The sequence below is a fragment of the Podarcis bocagei genome (genome assembly GCF_964188305.1).
Source record: "Podarcis bocagei genome assembly, chromosome: 1".
Taxonomy (NCBI): domain Eukaryota; kingdom Metazoa; phylum Chordata; class Lepidosauria; order Squamata; family Lacertidae; genus Podarcis; species Podarcis bocagei.
Window position 1 is genome coordinate 22,180,300 of NC_138125.1, and position 16,575 is coordinate 22,196,874.

The window sequence follows — 16,575 nt, forward strand, 5'->3', positions numbered from 1 at the left end:
TCTTCCCCCACCTTCCTATCCCTTCTCACTGACTTTGTTTTATCACAAAATCAGGGATGCAATACACGACAGTCAGAATCACCAATTATCTCAAGCACACACATAACAAAAATATTAACCAACAACAACATTTTTTGTTGGTTGGACTGGATACTTTTTTATTCTGCAGAGATCACCATTTGGGATGCAATATCTCAGAATGCATGTTTTCATGGGAATTTGTCCCAACCAGAGTAGGGCACATTTAACCCCAAATTGGAAGCTCAAAAGTTCTGCAAAATGTGGCCCGTTGCCAACACTGGACATTAATGAGTATGTGTCTAAAGCACAAACTGGATTTTCCTTGTGTTATACTAAAGGACTGGGCACTAATGCAGACTCACTGTTTTTTAAAAACATTACATCCAGCTCCTAAAATGTGACATATTTATTCAACTGCACTATTCACAAGAAAGGTGAACTATATGTGCTGGGTGTTGGGCAAGGTAAGTAAAAATGGGACAGACATGGTATAATTCAGATCCTACTGGAGTCAATGGCAGAAATCTATTGATATGTTCTAATGCATACCAATGCATAGAAATGTAAAAAAAGGCAATACTAGAAGAGGAGGAGGAGGAGGAGTTTGGACTTGATATCCCGCCTTTCACTCCCCTTAAGGAGTCTCAAAGTGGCTAACAATCTCCTTTCCCTTCCTCCCCCACAACAAACACTCTGTGAGGTGAGTGAGGCTGAGAGACTTCAGAGAAGTGTGACTAGCCCAAGGTCGCCCAGCAGCTGCATGTGGAGGAGTGGGGAATCGAACCCAGTTCACCAGATCACGAGTCCACCGCTCTTAACCACTACACCACACTGGCGGTTTCCTGTTGGGGGGGGGGAGTCAAACCCTTCACCCAATTCTCTAAAATAAAATGAAATAGTTTTTGCCTTCAGGAAGATGATTTGTTAATGATGCAAACATATATTTTGAATGAATATTTTATTAAATGCATTATGATCACTCTAGAATGCAAGTTAGGAAACTTGCAAACTTAAACACAAAAACAAAGACATTTGATATATGGAATAATTTAATAGTAGCTTCTTTAAAAAAAATGGAAATTTAATCAAAATGTCATTGTTCTATACAAAACCTATACAAACCTGCGCAGCTAACTTTTGGAATGTCTTGTTATGCTATTCACAAGCTCCATGGATGAATCATGTTGTGTGATTTACAAGCCTAATCCACCGTTTCGACAGTCCCAGTCATTTCCAATGGAATCAATTCTTTAACAAAACCTGTCCTTTAAACAGAGTTGAACAGGATAATTTGATTAAAAATAATTGCCTTACTGTCTGTAGGCTATTTTCTTTTTGGAAAAATAGTTACTGATACCACTGAAGGCCTTAATCCACCTCTCCTTACTACTGAGTGTTCTCCAAGTTCACTGTCACCATGTCCCAGGACATCATAAGGACTCTGAGAGTCATGGAGATATGCTATTGCATTAACTTGTGAAATAGCTCTCTCCCTAAACAACAGGAAAATGATAGGGCAGACAATGCGTAACTCCAGCAAATCATTGGGGTGGAAATAATGGTGGCTTTATGAAACGTTAAGGCAAGGAAGATATAGCACCAATGAAGCTTCCCTCCATCCAGAAAACAGATTATTTCCTTTCCAAAGGGCACAGACCAGAAATAGTATGTCAAAATGGGAGGGGGCATTTCAGCTAGCCCTTCATGGTAGCTGGACTGGATTTCTGAAACAAATGACTGCCCAAACTCATATAATTGAAATTGAAATTGAAATTGAAATACTTTATTGTCACTTGTACAACTTGTATACAGTGAGATTACACGAGCACCCCCCCTCTCAGCTCTCTTAGTCTTAATTCCCCTTGTTTACTGATGCATACCCACCAAACCCAAAAGTCAGTTGCCCTGTTGTTATCTTTTCATTCAGCAGCCTAATAGCCCACAATAGAAGCTGTTCTTTACCCTGTTGGTGCGACTAATCATGCTTCTATATCTTCTGCCTGAGGGCAGGAGATCAAGAAAGTGCCAGCCAGGATGTAAATCATCCCTGAGAATTTTCCTCACTCTCCTGAGGCAACGTCCTTCCGCTATTTCATCCAGCGGATTCACGGGACAGCCCAAAATTTCTTGTGCTGTATTCACCACCCTCTGTAGGCACTTCCTATCAGATTATGTCAAACCAGCGTACCACACCAAAGCAATATTTTGTTGCCTAAACTTTCATCTGTACTAATATTATGTCTTAAGAGTACGGTAAGCTAAAAGTCTCCAGGCACTGCAGTTGCCCACTAGGGAATCTCACTTGGTGAGGTTGATGTTGCCAGCCTTCATGTCACATTTGCCTAAGACATCAGTATAGGGAAACCTTCCTGATGCTATTGGATCCCAGCATCCCTCAGCTCCAGATAGCACAGTTCGTGGTCAGGGATGGTGGAAGTTGTACTCCCACAACATCTAGAGCATGGGTAGGCAAACTAAGGCCCAAGCGCCAGATCCGGCCCAATCTCCTTCTAAATCCGACCCATGGACAGTCTGAGAATCAGCGTGTTTTTACATGAGTAGAATGTGTCCTTTTATTTACAATGCATCTCTGGGTTATTTGTGGGGCATAGGAGTTCATTCATTTTTTTATTTCCCCCCAAAAAATATAGTCCAGCACCCCACAAGGTCTGAGGGACAGTGGACCGGCCCCCTGCTGAAAAAGTTTGCTGACCCCTGATCTCAAGGAACTGGTTCACTGTCCCTTGCTCAAAGCTTTTCAATCTGCCATTACCTCATGGTCTCAATGGGCAAAATGAAGGGACACACTAGCAGGCGAAAAACAAATTGCATCAGATTTTGGTTCTCTGCTTTCCTTGGAAAATCCTTGTTTGTTCTGATTAATGGTTAATTATGAAAATGGGCATTTGGGGCATATCAAGGTCACCTAGCAGCTGCATGTGGAGGAGTGGAGACGCCAACCCGGTTCACCAGATTACGAGTCCACCACTCTTAACCACTACGCCACACTGGCTCACACGTCATATTGTTTATGCTCCTTGCAACGTATCCAGTCTTAGTCCAGGCACTACTTTAGATTAATACAAACTGGAAAACACTGATTTATGTTCTTGGCTATGCTTCTCACATTTTGGTTCTCTGCTTTCCTTGGAAAATCCTTGTTTGTTCTGATTAATGGTTAATTATGAAAATGGGGATTTGGGGCATATCAATGATTAAGAAATAGTGGCAGAGGCCTGCTTAATATTTATAAGAGCAGGTTAAAATATCAGAAAACAAAAGCAGAAAACTAAATTTGTAAATTAGGATAGTGGGAAAAGCTAAAGAGGATAATTTGACGGGCTTTTGGGGTGATTCACTTGCAACTTTGGCAGGTGCTGGTTTTTATGATATCTAAGTAAGAAATACACATTGAATAAATGCAGCATATGCTAAAAGAAAGGACTTGAATAGAGATTTGCTAATGACTTTCTTGAATAATTCAAAAGATTTCATATTAAGAACAGCTAGAGATAAACCAGAATTTGCAAAACTGGGAGCGAAAATCAAATACTTTTTTCATAGATCTCTCACCAGTGTCCCTGCAAAAAATAATCATGAATTATGTTTTCTGACTGGGAGACTAAAGAAATGATATACGTGGGGTATATCTTTTAGTATATTTTTTTATATGGGCGTAGGTGCTATACAATTAAAATTAAAGAGGAAACATTGCCTTACACAAATATGTTGGATGAAGGGGAAATTGAAGCTACAGCTTCATTGAATAATTCCAAGTTAGCCTAATAAAGGGGGGAATCATTCATTGAGTGACAGAATGGGGGAAGAAGGTTTTAAGGATGAATGGAAATTGCTTGTTGAATTTACAAAATATACATATAATGTAAATATGGACAAATATAATAGTTTTTCTATGTAGTAAAATGTAAAGTGTGTGTGTATCTTTAATACAGTTTGTTTATTTGAAAAAACAACAACCTTGAGTTTTGGATTTCCAAAGGTGCTTGTTTATGCAGCTCTTTGCCAAACAGCTCTGGTCTAAACTGGAAGGACCATCAGCACTTACCAGTTGGCTGAGCCTCTAATGTGGCCAGCGTGGTGTGTCTTGTGTGAGAGAAGTGCTAAACATGACAAATGTCATCTATGTGATTTATTTTATCTTTGGCAGAAGAATTACAAGTTCCAGGAAAGTCTATCATTTACTTCTTAGTGATTGCTCTTCAAGTTTATTGTCATCATGACCCAGGGCAGCCCAAAGACCATGCTGATCATGGGAATAAAAATCAATCTTAAAAGCAACACCCACTTTTGATACTATTCTGAGCAAAAATGACTGGCATAAGATTGTGCATGTTGATTCTACAAGGACATTGCTTCTGAGGCAGCTGCCCCAAACATTTTCTCCACTAAGCATTTCCAAACCCTTTGTAACGCTCAGCCTTGGGGCTAAATCTCAGACCCCTAGACTGATTTACAAGGGACTTGCTTTTAACCTGTCACAGATCATGGAGGCTAAGAGCCACAGAGGATTCCGCCAGCTCTTCTTTAAGGTTCACCATCCAGGCAACAAAGCCTGGGTGAACATAGGGAATGCCTTGTTCATAATGTGTTCAAAGAAAATCCTCCCTCAGTTTTTGGAAAATGTCAGAACCATGTATTAAGCTGAAGGCTTTTTGAATAACTTTTCCAATTCCAAAGAGGATGAAAAACAGATTAATGATTATATAGGAAGAATAAGTCACGAGGGAATAGCCCATGCCATTGATGGCCTCAATCAAAAGGATGTTCTGGTGCTTGTGAACTATATTATCTTTAGTCAGTTCCTCTCTGTTTATGAGGACCAGGTTCAAGACCTTGTCATGTCTTCCACCGTAAGGGAAATGAAATTGTCTGCAAGGCAATGGAGGAATTTGTTGGCCTTTACATGTTTGGCAGAGTCCTGACAGGTATTGGAGTAGCTAAAGTCTCCCATCACAACAATACCTTTCCTTTTGTAATGTTTGGTAATCTGCTTTAGGAAGGAATCATTCAAGTCTTCAGTCTAGCTTGGGGGTCTATAGCAGACACCCACAGTGAGGCCACTGACATACTGTTTTTACTCATATACTCTAAATCTAGTTTCCATGCTCTGGGTCATGGATTTATTCACGATTAAACACATCCTTTACATATCATTATTATTCATCTTGCTTACTTCCCATACTCTGTGCATTGGTATAGAGACAACTGAAACCATGTCATTCCCTCCAGCTACTTCCTTCTTGTCATTTCCTGCCCTTTATCAGGTTTCTGGAGCACCATCATTATCCCCTGTCCTAGGTGTTCCTCTGTCTTCTGTATTGTTGTCTGCCTCCTGCTCAGGATCTAGTTTAAAGCTTTCCTGATCAGATTTGTGAGACTCTTAGCAAGCACATTCTTGCCAACCGCTGTGGAGTGCTGCCCATCTCCTCCAAAAGTCCTTCTTCAAGTAAGCAGAGACCATGATCCAAGAAGCCAAACCCTTCCTGATGACACCACCTGTGCAGCCAATGATTTACTTCCATTATTTTATTCTCTCTTCCTGGACCATGAACTTCAACCGGGTGGAGTGATGGAAAAACAACCTGTGCCCTACAGCTCTTCAGCTTCCTGCCTCATAGCCCCTTGCTGTATGTTGAAGCTGTATGTGGCAGTATTGTTTGTACCCACATGAATCAGAAGGAAAGGGTAGTGGTCAGTGGGATTTATAAGACTTGGCATTTTCTCTGTCACATATTTGCATCTGGAAGAAAGCACACCTCTCAGGACATCCTGTTACCTCTGCACACTGTTGCCTCTGTGCCAGTCACTGGGACAGCTTGTGGGCTTCCATAAGCATCTGGTTGGCCACTGTGAGTCAATGAGCCATTGAACTGATCCAACAGGCATAATAATAATAATAATAATAATAATAATAATAATAATAATAATAATAATAATGCCCCACCCATCTGGCTGGGTTTCCTCAGCCACTCTGGGTGGCTTACAGAATATATAAAACATAATAAAGCATCAAACATTAAAAACCTCCTGATACAGGGCTGCCTTCAGGTGTCTTCTAAAAGTTATGTAGGACTTAATCTCCTTAACATCTGAAGGGAGGGCATTCTCATGTTCTTATGTTTTTGAAAAATTATCTGAAAAGAGGTAACTTTCTAAAACAGGGTATGGGACCCTTGATCAGCCGGAGGGTGACATTGGCTGCTATGCAAGCTTCTTAGGGCCACCTTCCAGTAATGGGAAAGAGCACGGGCAGAAGCAATGCTTTTGGGGTGGGGGGCTACTCAAGGGCACACAGTACTGGCACAATGTTTGTCAAATGTTAAAAGTGTGGCACCTACTATAAGAACTTTATGGTAAGTAGCAGCACCTAAGCACTGAGCAAAAGTGAATAGACAGACAAATGTAAATTTTACCTTTGTACAGTAAGCTAGTTTCCACAACCCGCTCTGACCTCCACTTGGATAAACAGGATGCATTCAGAGTTCATGGACACATTCTAGCCAAGCAAAAACTTTCAAGAAAACAGGCGGTGAGAGGGAAGAATACAGCCTGTGGGGAGAGAAGTATGGAGAGCAGCATGGAGAGAGTTTGGGGGCCCAGACAGAGAGGCCCGAGGATCCCCACACCCTGACCTGAAACCAAAAGAGTTGAGGAAATGTAGCTATTTCCATCTGTGAAAACTTGGGAAAGTATGAGTGGAGACTCAGGGCCACAAGATGGCTTGGTGCCATCAGGTTTGTAGGCCATTCAAAGGACCCCTTATCTTGGCTGCTGATACCATTGTGCAAAGTCTAGAGACCACATGAAAATCCATTGCTTCACATTGTGCTCTATGTACCCTTTGATAATCCATGTTTGTTCTGCTTAATGGTTAATGCTGAAGACTAAGTATTATATACCGTATTTTTCGCTCTATAGGACGCACTTTTTCCCCTTCAAAAATGAAGGGGAAATGTGTGTGCGTCCTATGGAGCGAAGACGCCATAGCCCCGCGACCCTCTCCCAGCTGGAGAGGTGACGCGCGGCTATGGCAGGAACCTCTACAGCCCCGTGTCACCTCTCCAGCCGGGAGAGCGCACGCGGGGCTAAAGCAGCCTCCCGCGACCCTCTCCCAGCTGGAGAGGTGACGCGCGGCTATGGCAGGAGCCTCTCCGCTGCGCCTTTCCGCTGCTCCCTGACCTGCTCTTTGGGGCTGGCGGTGGGCTTCCCCCCCCCCCGCCAGCCCCAAAGAGCAGGTCGAAAGAAACCTGAAGCCTGGAGAGCGAGAGGGGTCAGTGCACACCGACCCCTCTCGCTCTCCAGGCTTCCAAGGTAGCCGCCTGAACGCACCTTAAATGGCACCTTGTTTTAGAATGGGAAAACAAGAGGGGGAAAGTTCTCCCCCTCTCTGTGCAGCGCCTCCTGCCGCTTCACTGAAGGGGCGCTGGGCAGAGAGGGGGAGAATTTTTTTTTCTTGTTCTCCCCCCTCTAAAACAAAGTGCGTCCTATTGTCCGGTGCGTCCTATGGTGCGAAAAATACGGTAAGTCTGGTGCGTAACTAACAAAGGAGTCACATAGACCAATATAGTGTCGTTTGGAGAATTCTGTAAGTATGATATGCATTTTTCTTTTTCTGTTTATCTTTTATTGAATTCTATGCATGGGAACAGGACAGTACAAGAGTCTTCATCCATTTTCTCTCTTCCCCCACCTTCCGTGGGGAAAAAAAAGTCAGCCCCTTCGCACAAGTCTCCAAAAGAAAATCAAATGGTTTTTACTTGGCGGAAGATGATTTGATAATGATGCAAACATATATTTTAAATGAAGACATTAAATGCATTATGATCATTCTAGAATGCATGTTAGGAAACAGAAACATAAATAAGTTTTATATGAATAAGACATTTCAAAAGTTAGATAAGTTTTGGTAGGACAACAAAAATGTCATTGTCCTACCAAAACAACATATCTAACTTTTGAAATGTCTTACTCTATTCACATGCTCCATGGATGAAATATGTTGTGTGAATTACTAGCACAACCCACTATTTCATGTCCAGTGGGTTGAATTCTTGAACAAATTCCTGTCCTTTAAACAGAGTTGAACAGAATAATTTGATTAAAAATGCCTCTTTTACTGTTTGTAGGATATTTTCATTGTCAAAGAATACTTACCAATCCGAATGAAGGCCTTAATCTCCCTCTCCTTACTACTGAGTGTTCTCCAAGTTCACTGTCACCACGTCCCAGGACAGCCTAAGGACTCTGAGGGTCATGGAGATAAAATGATATTTGAACACCCACATCCTTCTGTGGAAGAAGAACAGGGTCAGAACTTGACGTACGCTCATGAGATTGCTCCCAGTAATGCCAACTTTGCATTTAGATTCCACAAACAAATAGCTTTAGGTGAAGCTGCCAAAAATATTTTCTTCTCTCCAGTCAGCATCTCCAGCACTTTTGCAGCACTGACGCTGGGTGCCAAATCTGAAACACAAAGCCAAATTTACAAAGGACTTGCTTTTAACCTTTCGGAGACTGAAGAGCACAAAATACACAAAGGATTCCATCAGCTCATCAGTGCCCTGAATGATCCAAACAACAAGGCCCTGATTAACACAGGGAATGCCTTATTCATAGATGAGCCACTGAAAATACTTCCAAAATTCCTGGAAGATGTCAAAACCTTGTATGGAGCTGAAGCCTTTTCATCCAACTTCCAGAATTCATCGGCAGCTAAAACCCAAATAAATGATTATGTGCAGGCCAAAACTCATGGGAAAATACCCCATGCGGTTGATGAGCTTGATCCAAGTACTGTGATGGTTTTACTGAACTACATCTTCTTCAAAGGTAAGTTGAAAGAAAGATAAATAAATTGTGAGTTTGTAAAAAAAAATCTCCAGGCATCTTCTAATCTGCTTTGCTCTGCCACTGACTTTTGTAATTGCAATACTGGAATAAAATAAAAATTAAAAATCATCTTCAGGCATCCTCAGAATAAAAAGGGTTTTGTAGATGCAAATAAACAGCCATACAGGCACACAGGCAGGTGTAATAAAATTACCAGTAATTAAGGGGAGTTTTGGTTTTGAGGTAGAATGAAAGCCGCAGCATTGAATCATAGGGGGTTTTTTAATTAAAGAAATGGGGGGTAGAGAGACTTTCCCATTCTTTTATGTTGGTTTATGTGTTGGGTCTTTCAGCTTGTTCAACATCACAAAGGGTCAGCATGGAAGCAGGGATACTTCTAATGGACAATACAATGTGATCTGTGCTTACCTTTGCTTTGCTAGTGTAGGGGTAGAAATCTTCTTCTCCACAAGCTAGATGCATCCCTCCAGACTTCCTTATCCATTCCTCAGGACTCTTCCCAGACCATAATCCCTTCCTCAGGGTTATGTCTCCCACTGACCCTGCTCTGTATTTTCTTCAACACAGAGAATTGTATCCCCCAGGCTGCATCCCTCAGCCTTCCTGTTCCACATCCTCCATGCATTTGCATGGCAGGAATGTGTCCTTGAGGTGTGGCAATACCTCCTGATTCCCTGGATCAAGGACAGAGAGATCGGTGGGGAAGTCTTTCTCTGAGCATTTATACCTCTGGCCCCAACTCACCATTGGCATGTTGCCCTTGGAAGATTTCCCAGGAGAAATTGAAGCCCTTAGGCTTAAAAAGATGGTCCTCCATTGCCCTGGTGAATTTCACGATCCATTTACTCGGTTCTTGGAACTTTTCTTTTCTTTTCTCCCTTCAAAGCCCATTGGAAATATCCTTTCAACACTCACTTTACAAAGGAAGAAGATTTTTTTGTAGATGCAAACACAACTGTGAAGGCCAACCTAATGTATCGAAATGGCTATTACAACTTCCTCCATGATGACGAGCTGTCTTGCTCAGTGGTGGAAATTCCATACAAAGGAGATGCCAGCGCATGGTTCATTCTGCCAGATGAAGGGAAAATGCAGCAGGTGGAGGATGGCTTGAGCATGGAATTTCTGGATAGATGTAAAAGATCCTTCATATACGAGTAAGTCTCCTATGTGCTGTTATTAAACTGTTGCTGCTGTTGAGTTGATATTCCATGGCATTTCTCCTTTGGCCATTTTGGCGAGAGAGGGCAAAACAAAACTACCACCACCACCCAAAGAAAAAGATCAGCCGAGAAGGTGGAAGGAGACATTATGCGACATTTCATGAGGATGGGAGTTGTGTGGAGATTTGTGCCCTTGCTCTTACTATCTTTTACAACAGGGGTGGAGACCCTATAGCCCTCAAGATATTGTTGCACTACAACTCCCATCAGCCCCAGCCAGCACAGCCAATGGTCAGGGAGGATGGGAGTTGTAGTCCAAAACATATGGTCAACCAGAGGTTCCTCACTCCTGTTTTACAAGCAGGCCATGAGAATTAATCAGAAAGAAACACCCTCACTTTCTCAAGGGATGAGGAATTTTGGGGAATGTGGGTGGGGTTTGGCACAGCGCTACCTTTATTATAGATGATGCCTTTACAGTACAGGACAAGAGTCATCAGTTTTGAAACCTAACTTGGATACATAGGAAGCTGCTTATCCCAAGTCAGACCATTGATCCATCTAGTAAGCATAGTCGTAGGCAGCATTCACGTGACAGCTTATTCCATTTTCAAAATATTCTCTTAATCATTAAGTTTCTTGTTATATGTGAGCTTTCACGTGATAAAAAAGACACCTCTGGAACTATAGGAATTAAAGGAGAGAGATGCAGGGATTGTAGAGTCCCATCTACAAATGTCTGCAGTTGTTTGGCCTCAACCCTCTTGATCATCTTCTCCAGAAGTTGCAGTAAGCCACTGATATATACAGTAAACATGCATACGCAACCAATTCGTTTATATTTTAAACTTAATATAAATGTATTATTTTGGAACAAAGTAAAAATCCATGGTATGGAGGTCAGTTCTTCATAACCACCATTTCTCCTCCAGTTATGGTCCTCCCTGATGCTAAAGTGCAGCCTCCCCCAACCTGGTGCCTTCCAGATTGGACAGCCCATCACGAGCTAACTAAAGTTGATAGCAATTTCAGTCTCAAACATCTGGATGGCTCTAGGTTAGGAAAGGCTCCTATAGAAGACGAATAACAGAAGCAGGAGGTGAGCAAAGAAACCACCCTGCTATTGATACACCAGCATACAAATCCACTACTTGTCCCTGTTTAATTGTACATACCAATGTTATTTGCACTTCTGGAGGTAACCTAAACAAAATTATTTGCACTCATAATTTAATGTTTGGATTTTGCTGTCCATGTGTTAATCAGAGAAATGCACCTGTACCTTCCAAAAATTTCCATTTCTGGATCCTATGAAGTCAAAGACACTTTGCAGAGAATGGGTGTGACTGATGTCTTTAGCGACAAGAATGCTGACCTGTCTGGAATTACCGGTGAACCCGATCTGAAAGTTTCCAAAGTAAGTATGTGAGGGGGTCTTTAGAAAAGCATTTCATGAGAGATGATCTGGTTGTGGGCATTATTATTGCTACTATTATTATTTGTGCCCTTTCACTCAGCATGTGCATTAGGATGAACGCCAAGGTGGAGGTTGCTTGTCAAATTCATATACCCAAGGTGTTCAGAGCGAACGGGGATGATTGTTTCCAATCTTTGTCTCCACCGCCTCAGGCAATGCATGTAAACATGCCCAGGAATAAGGAGAGCTTTCATCCCTCCTGCATTAGGTAGCTTCCATGCCCAGACTATACTTTGTTTTGGTTAATGTGGATTCCTTATTCTGCAGGTCTTCAGAATCATTATATTTTAAAAAATAAATATACCCTTTCTTCCACACGTTTGTGTCTTGAGTCATCTTGTGGGTGTGATGGCAATGCATTATTCTTAATCTATGTTGCCAAGACATTTGGAATACTACGTACAATTCAAATCACCACACCTTAAACAGAACACTGTAGAGTAGTTCAGAAAAGGCCATTTTTCAATTATAACAATTATAGGGTAAAGCAAAGGCCTATAGAATTGTAGAACTGTAGAGTTGGAAGGAACCGTCAGGATCATCTAGTCCAACCAACTGCAATGCAGCTGTCGCATGCGGGGATCGAACCTGCAAGCTTGGCATTATCAGCACCAGGCTCTAACCAACTGAGCCATAGGAGAGCTTACAATGTAGAAGTCGGGACAATGAAAGTAAATAAATAAGAGGTGACATGATAGTTCAGAAAAGGGCATCTAAAAGGATTATGGGGGTAGAGGAAATCCCTGTTTCTTTGCAGGGGCAGGGAGAATGGAGGTAAATAAGGGGCATGACAGAGGTGGAGAAGGGGGAAAGAGGGAAGATCTTACCATTCATAATACTAGAACCCAGAGTCACCTGGAACTTTTGGATATTTACATGGAAGACAGAGGTAGTTACCCATCCAGCACACATGTTATGGTAGGCTTTTCTCCATCACATATGAAGACAAGTAATATGTCACTATTTCCCTCCAGGCCATTCACAAGGCTGTCGTGGACATTCATGAGGGTGGCACTGAAGCCGCCGGAGTCACAGTTATAGAGCTTTCACCAAGGTTTGGAGGTCTTGCTCCTAATCCTATCTTTAAGATCAACAGACCCTACCTCCTTCTAATTATGGAAAAGAAAACACACAGTGCCCTCTTCTTAGGGAAAATTGTGAACCCAACTGAAAAATGAGTACGTGATCAGATTGAAATTTCCCATTGCAATTTCCCCTGATCTTTAAAACATGGATTTCCTCACTTTGTACTAGCCTAACCCCAGTAGTGTTATCCAATTTGCTTTGAAATTAAATAAGGCAATGAGCACAAATCACTGCTGGAATAAAATGATTTGAAAATATTGTAATCTTGTAGACTATATTTCTTACACCATTTGTTGCCTGCAGCATGTTTCTGGCTATGGAAAGAGAACTCTGTTTCAGTGGTTAATGCTGAATCCTGTAACAATGCCTGCTTCTAAAAAAATAAAAGCTCCACAGAACCAGGCATGACTCTCAGGGTCCCTATAATTTCTGCGGGATCAAGTAACGATGGAATCAATCCGGGCCTGCTGAATATATTTTGCTGCCAGTTGCAAGGAGCAAGATGACACCAGTTATCCTTTTAGAAACAAAAGCCTGACACTTTGAATCTTCCTTCAAAACTGGCACCCACCATCACGCCTCAGGGCTGCAGGCTAGTTTGGGCGGGTGAAAGCCAGGTCATGTGGTAAACACAGCTCTGTCTTCCACCAGATGGGAAACACCAGAGAAAGGGTTGAAGGAGAGTAGCTGGCGAGGCTGCCATCACCACTGCCATTCAAGTATCCACCAATGGAGGCAGCTAACATGCCCTGCATAATGGATGCAATTGTAGCCAATCCTAGGTTCAGAATGTTGGGTTGGGGGAGCAAGAGGGAAAAGGAGCAAGCCCAATGGATCTGTTTCATAGAATCATAGAATCATAGAGTTGGAAGAGACCACAAGGGCCATCGAGTCCAACCCCCTGCCAAGCAGGAAACACCATCAGAGCACTCCTGACATATGGTTGTCAAGCCTCTGCTTAAAGACCTCCAAAGTAGGAGACTCCACCACACTCCTTGGCAGCAAATTCCACTGTCGAACAGCTCTTACTGTCAGGAAGTTCTTCCTAATGTTTAGGTGGAATCTTCTTTCTTGTAGTTTGGATCCATTGCTCCGTGTCCGCTTCTCTGGAGCAGCAGAAAACAACCTTTCTCCCTCCTCTATGTGACATCCTTTTATATATTTGAACATGGCTATCATATCACCCCTTAACCTCCTCTTCTCCAGGCTAAACATGCCCAGCTCCCTTAGCCGTTCCTCATAAGGCATCGTTTCCAGGCCTTTGACCATTTTGGTTGCCCTCCTCTGGACACGTTCTAGTTTGTCAGTGTCCTTCTTGAATTGCGGTGCCCAGAACTGGACACAGTACTCCAGGTGAGGTCTGACCAGAGCAGAATACAGTGGCACTATTACTTCCCTTGATCTAGATGCTATACTCCTATTGATGAGGCCCAGAATTGCATTGGCATTTTTAGCTGCCGCGTCACACTGTTGGCTCATGTCAAGTTTGTGGTCAACCAAGACTCCTAGATCCTTTTCACATGTACTGCTCTCAAGCCAGGTGTCTCCCATCTTGAATTTGTGCCTCTCATTTATTTTTTTTGCCCAAGTGCAATACTTTACATTTCTCCCTGTTAAAATTCATCTTGTTTGTTTTGGCCCAGTTCTCTAATCTGTCAAGGTCGTTTTGAAGTGTGATCCTGTCCTCTGGGGTGTTAGCCACCCCTCCCAGTTTGGTGTCATCTGCAAATTTGATCAGGATGCCCTTGAGTCCATCATCCAAGTCGTTGATAAAGATGTTGAATAAGACTGGGCCCAAGACAGAACCCCGTGGCACCCCACTAGTCACTCTTCTCCAGGATGAAGAGGAACCATTGATGAGCACCCTTTGGGTTCGGTCAGTCAGCCAGTTACAAATCCACTGAGAGGTAGCATAGTCAAAACCGCATTTTACCAGCTTCTTTACAAGAATATCATGGGGCACCTTGTCAAATGCCTTGCTGAAATCAAGGTAGGCTACATCCACTGCGTTCCCTTCATCGACCAGGCTTGCAATTCTGTCAAAAAACGAGATCAGGTTAGTCTGACATGACTTATTTTTCAGAAATCCATGCTGACTATTGGTGATCACAGCATTCCTTTCAAGGTGCTCACAGACTGTTTGCTTAATGATCTGCTCCAGAATCTTCCCTGGTATTGATGTCAGACTGACTGGGCGGTAATTATTTGGGTCCTCTCTTTCCCCCTTTTTGAAAATAGGGACAACATTTGCCCTCCTCCAGTCTGCCGGGACTTCACCTGTTCTCCAGGAATTCTCAAAGATGACTGCCAGTGGTTCTGAGATCACATCTGCCAGTTCTTTTAATACTCTTGGATGCAGTTCATCTGACCCTGGAGACTTGAATACATCTAAACTATCCAAATATTCTTGTACTATCTCCTTAGTTATTCTGGGCTGTGTTTCCTTTGCTGAATCATTTGCTCCAAATTCTTCAGGTCGGGCATTGTTTTCTTTATCGGAGAAGACTGAGGCAAAGAAGGCATTGAGGAGTTCAGCCCTTTCTGTGTCCCCTGTTTGCGTTTCACCATCTTCTCCTCTGAGTGACCCCACTGTTTCTTTGTTCTTCCTTTTGCTACGAACATACCCATAAAAGCCTTTTTTGTTGCTTTTAACCTCTCTAGCAAGCCTGAGTTCATTCTGTGCTTTAGCTTTTCTGACTTTGTGTCTACACGTGCTGGCTATTTGTTTGAATTCCTCTTTGGTGGTTTCCCCCCTTTTCCATTTTTTGTACACATCCTTTTTTAATCTTAACTCAGTTAAAAGTTCTTTAGATAGCCACCCTGGCTTCTTTAGGCATCTTCCATGTTTCCGTCTCATTGGTATTGCCTGACGTTGTGCTTTTATCTATCTCCCTCTTAACAAACTCCCAGCCATCATGAACTCCCTTTCCTTTTAGTATTACTGTCCATGGGATCTCACCCAGCACTTCCCTAAGTTTTATGAAGTCGGCTTTCTTAAAGTCAAGAAATTGAGTCCTAGTATGCTTGGCTGCTCCTTTCTGCTGTATAGTAAACTTCAGAAGAGCATGATCACTCGCGCCTAATGATCCTTCCACTTCTACCCCACTAACCAGGTCAGCAACATTGGTTAGGACCAGATCTAAAATGGCTGTTCCTCTTGTTGCTTCTCCCACTTTCTGGACAATGAAGTTGTCTGCAAGGCCAGTGAGGAATCTGTTTGACCTTATGCTCTTGGCTGAGTTTGACATCCAACAAATATCCGGGTAATTGAAGTCCCCCATTACTACTATCTCCCTTCCTTGCTTGGCCATCTGTTCCAGGAAGGCATCATCTATGTCCTCCGTTTGGCTTGAGGATCTATAGTAAACTCCCACAATGAGGTCTCTGTTATTCTTCTCTCCCTTAATTTTGACCCAAATGCTCTCACTTTGGCTTTGAGGTTCTAAATCTTGGATCTCTTCACAGGTATACACATCCCTGACATATAACGCCACTCCTCCTCCTTTCTTGTCTGGTCTGTTTCTCTGAAATAGATTGTATCCCCCCATTATTACATTCCAATCGTGGGACTTATCCCACCAGGTTTCAGTGATGCCTATTATGTCATATTTAGTTTGCTGTACCAAGAGCTCAAGCTGATCTTGTTTATTTCCCATGGTTTGCGCATTAGTGTACAGACATTGAAGTCCATTAATCATTCCCCCGTGTCTCTTATTTAAGGACTTTTTCCTCCCACCACTAGGTCTGCGTGCTGTTTGATCCATTTGGTCTATGACATTTGGATGATCATCTTCATCAATTGATAGACTCCTACCTTCAGGAGCACTGTCTCCCTCCCCCACATTAGTCAGTTTAAAGCCCTCCTGATGAGGTTTCTGAGATTTTTGGCAAAAACATTTCTCCCAACCGTTGTGAGGTGCAGCCCATCGCTTGCCAGAAGTCCATCTTCAAGAA

The 16,575-nt window shown here is 42.6% G+C and overlaps 1 protein-coding gene across 1 annotated transcript; it reads left to right on the plus strand.

Moving 5' to 3' along the window:
- Positions 1-7,563: 7,563 nt before the first annotated feature.
- On the plus strand, positions 7,564-12,879 carry LOC308575325 (alpha-1-antitrypsin-like). Its single transcript, XM_081173958.1, has 5 exons — positions 7,564-7,627; positions 8,169-8,874; positions 9,782-10,052; positions 11,325-11,475; positions 12,510-12,879. The coding sequence occupies exons 2-5, from the start codon at positions 8,205-8,207 to the stop codon at positions 12,711-12,713; spliced, it is 1,296 nt and encodes a 431-aa protein (XP_081030084.1). The 5' UTR covers positions 7,564-7,627; positions 8,169-8,204; the 3' UTR covers positions 12,714-12,879.
- Positions 12,880-16,575: the final 3,696 nt, after the last annotated feature.

Coding starts and splice junctions, on each gene's coding strand:
- LOC308575325 (XM_081173958.1), top strand. CDS start 8,205: ATGAAGGCCTTAATCTCCCTCTCCTTACTACTGAGTGTTCTCCAAGTT. Junction 8,875..9,781: donor GAACTACATCTTCTTCAAAG/GTAAGTTGAAAG, acceptor CTCCCTTCAAAG/CCCATTGGAAATATCCTTTC. Junction 11,476..12,509: donor CCGATCTGAAAGTTTCCAAA/GTAAGTATGTGA, acceptor ATTTCCCTCCAG/GCCATTCACAAGGCTGTCGT.